The 12,569-nt window shown below is 38.9% G+C and overlaps 1 protein-coding gene across 13 annotated transcripts in view; it reads right to left on the bottom strand.

Moving 5' to 3' along the window:
• The window catches only part of TCF12 (transcription factor 12), a 380,845-nt gene that overhangs the window by 7,610 nt on the left and 360,666 nt on the right, over positions 1-12,569 (bottom strand). For 8 of the 13 annotated variants that reach the window (XM_067747922.1, XM_067747941.1, XM_067747950.1 and 5 more), the window contains 3 exons: positions 12,002-12,116; positions 10,551-10,713; positions 5,592-5,824 (listed from right to left, as the gene is read on the bottom strand). In XM_067747922.1, coding sequence (XP_067604023.1) covers positions 5,592-5,824; positions 10,551-10,713; positions 12,002-12,116 — 511 coding nt within the window. The remainder of the gene's footprint in view (positions 1-5,591; positions 5,825-10,550; positions 10,714-12,001; positions 12,117-12,569) is intronic. The other 5 variants (XM_067747931.1, XM_067747970.1, XM_067747960.1 and 2 more) reach the window with 1 other exon arrangement.

Genomic DNA, 12,569 nt, shown 5'->3' with positions numbered 1-12,569 from the left:
ATGCAACAGTCACTTCTTCGATATTATGATTAGGTAAATATTTGTTATTATATCTATGTGGACATACTTGCAAGTCAAGAATTTTGTATTGATTGTTTCCTTGTTCATAGGACTGTTTTTCCTGTAGTTAATAGTTGCTTTGCTTTTCATTTGTTAGTAATGACAATTCCCCCGCCCCCCGAAATGCTCTAATAGATCTAACAAATGCCTCTCAATATTTCTTCCTAAAATCTCAAACACATCATCATATTATCTATTAATTCTACCTTCCTTCCCTGTAAACCTTTCTTCCACAGCTAACAGTCTTCTATTTTCAATGCAAACTGGTTCTTTTCTAGGCCTAGTAGTTCTCGTTATGGGATTTTCTTTTGCTGTTCCCATGCGTTAGATCCTTTCTTTCCCAAATCCTATGCCTTTGTCTTTGTTGATTATGTCCTCATTTGGCCTAAGCATATGTTCCAGATGCTTCCTCAGAAAGTGTACATAGGAGGTAGAATTTTAAAGTCTTTGCATATCTGAACTATCTTTATCCTATCTTTACATTTTAATTAATAGTCTGGCTAGATATAGAATACTAGGTTGAAAGTGATTTTTCCCCAGAATTTTGAAGGTATTGTTCCACTGTCTCCTGGAATCCAGCACTACTTCTTCAGAACTCTGATGACATTTTGAATGTTGTTCCTTTGTCTCTGAGCTATTTAAATTTTGTCTCTAAAAGCTTTAGGATATTCCTTTTAACTTGGATGCTCTGAAATTTCATGATGATACACTTCAACTTGAAGTAATTATTAAAATCATTATTCTTTAAAAAAAATTAATTAATTAATTTTTTGGCTGCATTGGGTCTTCATTGCTGTGCGCGGGCTTTCTCTAGTTGCGTTGAGCGGGGGCTACTCTTTGTTGCGGTGTGCTGGCTTCTCATTGCAGTGGCTTCTCTTGTTGTGGAGCACAAGGCTCTAGGCATGCGGGCTTCAGTAGTTGTGGCATGTGGGCTCAGTAGTTGTGGCTTGTGGGCTCTAGAGTGCAGGCTCAGTAGTTGTGGCACACGGGCTTAGTTGCTCCGCGGCATGTGGGATCTTCCTGGACCAGGGCTCGAACCTGTGTCCCCTGCATTGGCAGGCGGATTCTTAACCACTGCACCACCAGGGAAGTCCTAAAATCATTATTCTTAACACAAGATTAGAGTTTACCAATCTTGAGACATGTACTCTTTAGCACTGGTAAATTTCCTGTATTATTGCCATGATAATCCCCTTTGCTCTCTTCTGCTCTTACTCTACTAAACCTATTGGTCAGATGTTGGACTTCTAGATTGATCCCCCCTAATTTTAGTTCTTCTCTCCTATTTTTCATCTCTTTCTAGGAGACTTTTCTCAGTTTTATCAGCTAACCTCTACTATATTTTTTCTATCATATCATCTGAATTTCTTTTTCATGGCTTCTTTCTCTTTTATGCATACATTTTCTCTTATTAGAAGGCATTAATTTTATTTAAAAAAAAAGTTTCCCAATGCTTTTTGCATGTCTCTGTTTTCTTCTTTCTTTTTTGTTTGGTTTGATCTCAATTTCTCTTTTTCATGGTGGTTTTTCTTAAATCTTTGGCTGTCCTTTAATATTAGAAGACATCAACTGGTGGGCTTTATTACTCTATGGTAATCCAAAAGTGAGAAATTATTACTCAGGAATTCCTAAATCTGGAGGTCTTTTCTCTAGAGTATTTTAATTTCTTTAGAAAAGAATTATCCCATTTCCTTGAGGATAGAATTAATATACTTTGTTGCCAGCATTAGGAAAACAAAGCAGGACACAGGGCTGCAGGTCTCACTGTTCAGCTTCATACTTCACTCATTCTCTGCTCCTCTTGGTGTTTCAGATTTGCAGCCTTTCAGATTTCACTTTTTGCTAAAAATAATCCTCCTGGCTTCTATGGTCGAAGGGAAAAGAGGGCAGAAGCAATATGAAGTACAGAGGAGACTTAGGGATCCAACTTTCCATAGCAAACCTCCAATGAATCTTTCTGTTTTCAGGTCTGATGCCTGACTTCTGCTTTTTCCAATAGTTAGTACCTCCAAAGTCCAGAGGCTTTCAGGGGATAGGGGCCCTGTAAGGCAAATGTTCTGCTTCTTGCTGGTATTCCTCTCTGTTCCATTTAATTTCTGCTGTCTAAGTAAGTCAGTTACCACTTCTCTATCTACTTTTGCTCTCTTGTTTGTTACTGTCTTCTCTCCCCTCTATCCTTGTGGGTTAATGCCATTTTTATTCATTTCAGTGGAGATTTAGGAAGGAGTGGTGTATTATCAATGAATATGCTAAGACTATGTTTGACCATCTCATTGCAACTGAATTAAATGTACTGAGGGTAGGGTCTGGAAATTTGTTTGGGAAAAGGAAAAGCCTCAGGTGATTCTGAGACCAGTCAGATTTGAGAACCGCTGTCCTAGCTTATTTATCTTTGAACTAACTAAGAGACCAGTAAACTAAAATCCTAATAGTTCTATTGTCCCTAAATTATCACCAGAAGACAAATGAGTTTATCGAACTGACCTGTGAAAAGAGTTTGAGGAGGAAGTGTTTGATCACTAACTTAATCTTTAGTAAAGCTGAGAGGACAAACTTGAAGATAATATGTGAAATCTGCTGAGGATTAGTAAAACTGTAATGGTAAAATTACAGTTACGATAATAGAAAGGCTTAAATTGGCAATGACAGAGGCCATATGGGATTTGATATGTGGAGCACCAAGGCACAAAAATGCTCTGGCAAAATCTGAGGCTTGGAAGGGAAGCCACTTCTTGCTTTTCTCAAGGACTCACTGCTAGACCCAGGTCTGGTTGCCCTCCTGGTATATCCACTTGTCTAGGGATGACAGGTTGTGGACAGCTAGACATGGTCTTGGAACACTACCCCAAACCAAAGGGGGTGGCCAGAGAGCCCAGAGGATGTCCAAAGTAGGTCATGTAAACAAAATGTATGTCTTTATAGAAATTGTTGGGCCCAGGGGCTGCTGCGTAGGGCCCCTGCAGGGATGAAGAGGCTTTCAAAGGTGGACAGGTTACCAAAATAACTCAAAACTACTGGAGATCAAGTGCAGGGAAGGAGAGCGGTTATACCAAACTCTGAAGGTGCTGCTATAGACAAGGCACAAGTATTATGGGCTACACGAAGGGTTCGAAACTCTGTTAGATAGCCAGCCTTTCAAGGAGTCTTACATGGACCCCACGGCTTTTACATTAAGCTGTAAAATAAAGGCTCTGGGCTTTGAAGCCCAGAGTTTGAGGGTGCGAAGAAGGCAGGCTTTTATGAATATTAAAGCAGTCCCTAATGAAGTTACAGTTCAGTGTATTTAAGTTTTGTTCATTCTGATCAGTCAATGGCTCCTTATATAGAGCTTTCCAGAATAGTGTGAAAAAGTCAGTACCCATAACAATGATCAGAAAGTTAGTAGGCAGCTGGATAAGCCTAGATGTTAGATCCTCTTTCAGACTCAGCTTTTCTATTCTAGGTGCTTGCATGGAATCATGACAAAATGAAATCTTACAAATGAATGAATAAGATCCACCCAGGCATGATGGAGTTTATAACTTTTTTTCAAACAGAGGTATTTCTCATTTTTGATGGCTTGGATCTGAGAGTAGGACCTCTGATTTAAAAAAAAAGATTTTTAAGAACACAAATGACTTTATTCTAGCTCTAATGAACTGTGGGAAGGAAAGGTGCTGTACAAGAGTAAGTTCTGGCACCACTGTTGTCCCGACAGTAAAACTTTCACAGTGCTGATGGAGGCAACAGTCTTGACAACAAAAGGCTTGGTAGCGTCAGGGTAGAAAATATATTGGGCTGCTGAGGAGCAGGATGAATATACTTGGCCACTGAATGTCAGACATAATTGAACAAAAACATTTCGTAAAGTGACAGGAGATAGTGAAAGCTCAAGGGACAAATGCTCCTGCCACAGATGAATGGCAACTATCAGACTGTCTTTATGAATATCACAAGGGAGTCTATAACTTTTTTAAAAAATATATTTTATTATTATTAAAAATTTTTTTTTGGCCATGCCACATGGCATGCAGGATCTTAGTTCCCTGATCAGGGATCGAACCTGTGCCATCGGCAGTGGAAGCGCCGAGTCTTAACCACTAGACTGCCAGGGAAGTCCCAAGTCTGTAACTTCTTGATCAGGTTTCATTAACATTTACGCTTTACAGGTACTTCAAGGGCTTTAAGACAGCAGGAGCAGTATCTGGTTTTAGTGGTAAGTGTTTTATCTATTCATCATTTTTATTCATTAAAAACACTGGAGGGAAATGAATAGATGAATTAATTACTAGTGTTATGTTTTTCTGAAAATGTGTTCAAGTTCTCTAACTCTGGTTTCCTTAGAAACAGTATTCCTTCTATGATCAGTGTTAAGGGTCCTTGTCGCAGTTGTCAAGCATATGTCCATACATACTCTTTTTTTCTTTTCCAACTTTCTTTAAATAAAATATTATATAAATACCCAATAAATAAGGAAGACAAAGTTGCTCTCAATGAAGGGAGGTTAGAGATGGGGTCTGGAATCAAAGGCCACATCTATAAATTCTTTGCAAAAAGGCTTAGGATGAGGCATTCGTAACTTTGAATAAGAAGATATATAAGTATATTCAAAAAAGCAAGCTTGATGATAGAACCTCTCAAAGGCTAGAAGCCTGTATTAATTGATAACCCAGGGTCTAGAACATAGCTGACTGGGACAGAGGAGGTGTACAATAAACACTTTGTTCAAAAAATGAAGTTTCAAAGCTTCTTCAAGGTTCCATCAAGGGAGTTCCCTGGTGGCCTAATGGTTAGGGTTCCAGGCTTTCACTGCCATGGCCCAGGTTCAATCGCTGGCTGGGGAACTGAGATCTCACAACCTGCACTGTGTGGCCAAAAAAAAAAAAAAAAAAAAAGATTCCATCAAAATAAAACAGTTGGGAGAGCTGTCTCAGTCAGCAGTAGATAAGTCTGTATGAACCACACTTTTGTCCTTAGGGACACACAGGCATGCCAGTGCATATTAACCCAAGAACCTCATGGCATTCCTTATCAGGAATCAACAAAGAAACTCTGACACCTTATTGACATGGGTATAAACAACATTCATAGGGGGCAAAGCCAGGAGGGGCCATGACCAGGCATTCTATTAACCATCAGGGCCTCACAGATGCCCCGGGTAAAGCAGGCAAGAAACTGACTACGGAGAAGTAGGGAAGACAGGAAGGAGCAGGTTGGAGGACAGGTGTAGGCACGTAAATACAAGAGCGTGGGAGACCAGAGTCAACGAGAGGCACAAAGCACTAATGCTGAGCAGGAGGCTGGCTGTTCACTGCATTGTTTCATAGGGTTACTCTCTACTGGTTTCTGGGAAGCACTGAGCCTACAGATATTGACCTATATAATGAGACAGAGGCGAGAGAATAATAGAGAAAAACCTGATACGGATGATGTGGTAGCAGAAGTACTAGGAGCACCTACAAACAACCTGACCAAGCAGAAAAGCAAGTGGACACAGAAATGTCTACTCACTGGAAGCAGAACAGTTACATATCTCTGCTGAACCTACTTACCTCTGACTTGCTGTTCTAGACTAAGGATGACTGCCACGGCCTGATGAAGAATGAGGAGTTTTGTCTGGGGTTTTTCACTCTTTAAATGAAGCTGACACATTCGACCAAGCTCTTTGAATGCCTCATTAATATCGCGCACACGCAAGCGTTCTCTGGCATTGTTGGCCATCCGCCTTTCCTTCTCCCTTTCTATCTTCTGTTCTGGGTTCAAATCCTCATCTTCATTAGTACTGCTGGAAGGCAAAGTAACAACAATGTCTATTAGGTTCGCTGTAAAGTAAGATATGCTTATTGTACAAAATTAAAAATTATAAAAATAAAAATGACCTATAAATTTTACCAAATGGTAGTAATAGCTACACTTAACATTATTGTATATTTCTTTCCAGTCCTTCCTCAATGCAAATATATATAGTTGAAATTATACCACATACATTTAAAAAAAATAAATTTATTTATTTATTTTTGGCTGTGTTGGGTCTTCATTGCTGCGCGCGGGCTTTCTCTAGTTGCGGCAAGTGGGGGCTACTCTTCGTTGCGGTGTGCAGGCTTCTCATTGTCGTGGCTTCTCTTGTTGTGGAGCATGGGCTCTAGGTGTGTGGGCTTCAGTAGTTGTGGCACACGGGCTCAGTAGTTGTGGCTCGTGGGCTCTAGAGTGCAGGCTCAGTAGTTGTGGCACACGGGCTTAGCTGCTCTGCTGCATGTGGGATCTTCCCGGACCAGGGCTTGAACCCATGTCCTCTGCATTGGCAGGCAGATTCTTAACCACTGCGCCACCAGGGAAGTCCCCCACGTACATTTCTAAATGCATTTTCATTGCACATTACAGCATAAAGACTTCTCCACACTACTAGTGAAACTCTTCATAAACATAATTTGAATGACCACATATTGTAGCACCCTGCTCTTCTAGATGTGATCAGCAGCATCAGCATTACTGCTTAAAAACTTTACTTTTTACATTACTGTAAAAACAGTGTTACATTACCGTTAGACACAGAATCTCAGGTTCTGCTACAAACCTACTGAATCAGAAGCTGCATTTTAACAAGATTCATATGCACATTAAGGTTTGAGAAACACTGTACTATTATAGTAATGTATTACAGTTTGCTTATGTTCTTAAATATATTCTGGCAGTCCCCTGGTGAGGAGGAGGAAGAAAAGCTTAAGATGTGGAATGAGAGAAGTATCTCAGAAAATGACTATACTTTTTGTTCTGGAAGAAATATCATCATCAGTGGTGATTTTAAAACACGGGTGAACTGGAACAACTTTTTTGAAGGACAAATTGGCAAAATGAATCCAAAGCCTTAAAATGTTCATCATCTCTTGATCAGCAATTCCAACTTTAGAAATTCATCCAAAGGATATAATTAGAGATGTTCATAGAAATTTAGGTAAAGAAGTTGATCACAGAATTATTTACTTCAGAACAAATGGGAGTCCAATATTAGGAGATGGGTTAAATAAATCACAGTACATCCAGATAATGGTCTACTATGTACCCTCTAAAAATCAAGCTGTAGATTATGCTAGGTAAAAGATGCCAAACACAAAAGACTACATATTGTATGATCCCATTTACAGGAACTTCTAGAAAAGACAAAAGTATGGTAACAGAAAGCAGATCAACGTTTGCCAGAAGATGGGAGAAGAGGACTGGTTATAAATTGGCATGAGGAAACTTTTTAGGGTGGCAGAAATATTCTACATTATTAATGTATATAACTGTATACATATGTCAAAGGACCAAAACTGTACACTTAAAATTGGTGTATTTTATTATATTTGAATTAAACCTCAATAAAGCTGCCTAAAAACAGAAACAACAAGAAAAAAACATGTTGGAGAAAACACAGATAGATGAAAAGGTTTAAAACACACTGTTAAACTAAAAAAGTTGAAATTATAAAACTTTTATCCAGTTTATCTCCAATTTAAACTGTATTTATGGAAAAAGATATTCCTTGAAAAGTAAACTGTAGTTAATTCTGGGTAGCGGAGTTTCTTGTGATTTTTGTGTGTGCTTTTCTGTAATTTTCAAATTTCTGTAATGAAAACAGACTAATCAGAAAAGAATATCTGAGAAAAATGCTTTGGAATAACTTCTAGAAAATTCTATTTATATTTCAGAAATAAATTACTGAGCAGGGCCTCTTAGAACCTGGAAAAAAATGTGCACAAAGAATTGGTGCTTCACCTCTAATACCTTGAGTACTCTAATAAAGAACAAGTAGAGCGGGCTTCCCTGGTGGTGCAGTGGTTGAGAGTCCGCCTGCCGATGCAGGGGACACGGGTTCGTGCCCCGGTCCGGGAAGATCCCACATGTTGCGGAGTGGCTAGGCCCGTGAGCCATGGCCGCTGAGCCTGCGCTTCCGGAGGCTGTGCTCCGCACCGGGAGAGCCCACAACAGTGAGAGGCCCGCGTACCGCAAAACAAACAAACAAAGAAAAAAAAAAAAACAAGTAGAGGGACTTCCCTGTCCAGTGGTAAAGAATCCGCCTTTCAGTGCAAGGGATGTGGGTTCGATCCCTGGTGAGGGAACTAAGATTCCCACATGCCACAGGGCAACTAAGCCCACACGCCACAACTACAGAGCCCACACGCTCTGAAGCCTGCTCTGACCACAACTAGAGAGAGAAAACCCGCACACCACGAGTAGAGAGATGCCCGTGTGCTGCAACAAAAGATCCCGCATGCCGCAACTAAGACAGGATGCACCCCAAAATAAATAAAATAAATAAATAATAAATCTTAAAAAAACCACAAGTGGACAACAGATTTTTACTAGCCAATTGTCAAGAATTTCATAAAAGTATTCTTTTGATAATAGAGAATCACTAGCTCTTTGACTTCAAAGAAACCTTTACAGATCATCTAGCCCAAAGGTTTCCAAAGGTGGCCACTCACTAGAATCTTCAAGAGCACTTATAAAATATAGCTTTCAAAGGTCCCACTGCCAGAGATGCTGATACAGGGAGCTCGGGTTCAGGGGCCAGGCACCTGTATTTCTAAAATGTTTCAGGAGTCTGTGCAGCAGGGTTGAGAACCACTGTAAGATCAGTAACCTCCCTAGGATTACAAGGCTAATGAGTGGCAGGGTAGTGACAAGAATCCAGGTTAGTGCTTCATGGAAGAAATCAAGAGCACATATCTAAAATTATTATCATCATAAGTTACCACAGTACCTTTACTGATGTTTACTGCATGTGAGACAGTGTGAAAAGGGCTTTATATGCATAATTTTCAGTTTATTCCCACAAGAATCCTAAACAGAAAGTCTCCTGTTAAGGCAGAACCAAACCTCAGAGAGTTTAATAACTTGCCAAGGTTACTTGGCAAAATGTGATGAAGCCATGATTCAAACCAAGGTTAGCCTTATTTTGTCCAAAGGCTGTGTTTTAAATTTACTATTATTAACTACTAAGTATTGTTATTATTAACCCATTATACTGTCTTCTCAATTTCTGATGACCTATAACAGTGCTCAGCAAACTGGCCCATAAGCCAGCTACCTGGTTTTTGTAAATAAAATTTTATTGGAAGAGCCACACCCACCTGTTTATGTACTGTCTTTGGCTGCTTTCATGATGCAGTGGCAATGTTCAACAGTTGCAACAGAGACTGTATGACCCACAAAGACTAAAATATTTACTATCTGGCCCTTTACACACGAAGTTTGCTGACCTATATAATGAAAGGATGAATGATGAGGAGAGATGCAAATTATTTCCCTTAAAGTTCTATTTGAATAATGAAACTAAGAAAGAATTAAGATTCCTCAAAGGAGTGGACTCTGGATTCCCTGACTCAATTTTTATTTCTTCATGCCCTTGCACAACTGAGTACAATGCATATTAAAATGATAGTATTAGGACCTTAAGATTTAATTTTCCTCAAGAGAAATGTCAACTACTGAAAATAGTGAGAATGTCAAATGCAAAAGGACAACTTTTAAGTATGAGACTGACAGAAAGGACTATCCTGGTTCTTTTAGTTTGTAATTTCCTTTGTACCATAATTTAATACAAAGAACAATGTTTTAAATATAAATATCTATACGTGATATATACATACTACTGATAAATGGATATATACCAAGAAATAGGATGTACCACGAATATATCAAATTACCTACTTTTAATGTAGAACTAGAAGAAAAATCTGATGGAAGAATCTGGAAATAATTTGAAACTAATGTATTATGTGTCAATATCCATATTTCAAAGCAAAGTCAAGTCCAGTTTCTAGAAAACCTTCCCCGACAACATCAACGCATGTGGAGTACTTCCTTTTCCATACTCTTTTCAAAGTATTGTTTAAAACGTAAGTTGCAAATATCTTCTATAAAGAGCCAGAAAGTAAATATTTTCGGCTTTGTGGGTCATCCAACCTATGTTGCAACTACACAAATCTGCCACTGCACTGTGAGAGCAGCCACAGACAATATGTAGATGAATGGGGTGTAGTGGTGTTCCAAAAAAACTTTATTTATAAAAACAGGCAATGAACTAGATATGGCCCATGGGCCATAGCTTGCCAGCCCCTGGTTTAAATCATACAAGAGTCTTACCATATACTTAGCCTTAAAATAATGTATTTGAATAATTACTGATGGGTTATATCTAAATACCTACACTTGTACAATTTAACTTGTTTTAGCTATTTTGTTCTCTAGCTGTCTTACAGACTATAAGCATTGATGGGAGAAAAGTAATTCTTTTTTATATGTAGACCCTAAAATATTGTGGGAAACATGGAAAACATAAACTTAGAGTCAGCTTCATACACCTCCCTTTTATGGATGCTATGAGGATTAAATGAGACAACACATAAAAGTCCCAACACAGTATCTAGAACACAGCTGACACTTAAATGCATGATACACTTCAATTTTCCAAGTATCTTCACCCATGGCAAATGAGTGAAATTTAACACCTGGATGCTAACAAATACCTTGTTCTGCCTCTAGATGAAACTTTGATATCTTTTTGGGAGGATTCATCATCTGATTTCATGTCATCTGATGAAGGAGGTTCATGAAGGTTTTCATCTTTCTCTTTGTTTTCAGTCTTGATTTCTGTTGGAACAACAGTTCCAGACTGACTTTGCAAGCCACCTAACAAAGAGGCAAAGAAACAGAATAAATGTCCAGACTCATTTATGAATTAGAATTAAGACAGTAAAAAGCTTTTTTGATGGTAAATATCCTTAGTTGTTATAGAGCTACTATAGAAATCTGAAGATGTAAAAAAGTAAACTATTCAGAGCTGGAAAAAGCACGTCCACAAACCTTAGAAAAAATTGCTTTTTAAAGCACCTGTATTTAAAAAAAAACAAGCCTGACCCTGATGGTGAGTCCAATGCTCATTTTCAGGCACATTTAACAATCAAACAAGGTAGGAGAAACATGATGCATTTTAAAAACTTCTAAGATGCTGTCAAGTTAAACGAAATAAGCTTTAACATTTTCCTGGACAAACACAATAAAACAGGCATCATGGTTAAATACAACTGGGAAAACTTTATCTTGGTGGTCTTAATACCACCTATATATTTGTACTTATTTATAAGGTCTGTTATAACATTGACAACAATTTGCTTTTTATAAGAATTGTCTGTCTCCCCAATTAAATTATAATCTTCTAAACAACAGCTACTATCACTCAGAGCTCTAAACATACTCAGAAATGTCTTTCTCAATTCCTCTAGGGACAATGAAGACTCAGCCACGAGGGGAAGTGATTTAGAAAGAGACAGGACAGGGACTTCCCTGGCAGTCCAGTGGTTAAGACTCTGCACTTCTACTGAAGGGGGTGCGGGTTCAATCCCTGGTCAGGGAACTAAGATCCCACATGCCACACGGTGCAGCCAAAAAAGAAAAAAAAAAAAAAAAAAAAGAAAGAGGACAGATGCAGGAGCTGGTGAGAAGATGACCAGTAAACACTGAACAACGGTTTGCACAGGGTTCCATACATCAATAAATATCTGTAATTGGCCCAGCTAAATGGACCAATTGGAACCCTAAATATTGACCCTGTATATTCATGCAGTAGTACTACTACTATTTGGAATTCTACCACCTAAGATGACTTTTTTTTTTTTTTCCTGTACGTGGGCCTCTCACTGTTGTGGCCTCTCCCGCCGCGGAGCACAGGCTCCGGATGCGCAGGCTCAGGGGCCATGGCCCACGGGCCCAGCCGCTCCGCGGCACGTGGGATCCTCCCAGACCGGGGCACGAACCCGCGTCCCCCGCATCGGCAGGCGGACCCCAACCACTGCGCCACCAGGGAAGCCCCTAAGATGAATTTTGATTCACAGATGTCAATCTGACTGTGAAGAAGGTGACAGTACTCCAAAATGATACCTCTGTATGCACTACTGCTGTAAATGAATTATATAGTTACCTCTATAATTTTCTTGTGTTTTATGGTTCAAGTCTGTGCTTGAAGCAGTGACCGTACTAGACAGGACTGAATGATTGCCATTGAGACTGACAGAGTCTTCTCGATGAGTTCCGACCTAAAGTTAAAAAAAATAAATAAAAATGTTCATGGTGCAGTAATTGTTCAAATTCTTTCACTGGGTTTAATAGAGAAAACAGCTATCACGCATCTAAATTTAGCAACATTTTTTGGATGCCACTTTTCTGGTTTTTGGATTGTAAAAGACTCGACAGTAGTACTGTTTCTGCATAAAAATATTTAAAAAAATTTCAGCTTTCAAATTTTATATCCCACAGAGGGTTGCTGTGAGAAGCAAATGAGCTAATAGACAAAAAGCACTCTATAATCCATACAGCACTACATATTATAGCCTCTATTGTGTATCAATCAATCTAAAAACCTATTCCATATACTACCTAAAAATGTTAAAGTATCCATGAATTTGCATTTAGCAAAATAGTGCTTTGTTCCAAGTAATATTATTTATCTATACTTTAGCATATCCTTTTCTTACACACAGTGTCTTGTT

The sequence above is a fragment of the Pseudorca crassidens genome, chromosome 1 (assembly GCF_039906515.1).
Source record: "Pseudorca crassidens isolate mPseCra1 chromosome 1, mPseCra1.hap1, whole genome shotgun sequence".
In the NCBI taxonomy this organism is placed as follows: Eukaryota; Metazoa; Chordata; class Mammalia; order Artiodactyla; family Delphinidae; genus Pseudorca; species Pseudorca crassidens.
The sequence above is the reverse complement of the archived record's forward strand: the minus strand, read 5'-3'. Positions and strand labels throughout refer to the sequence as shown.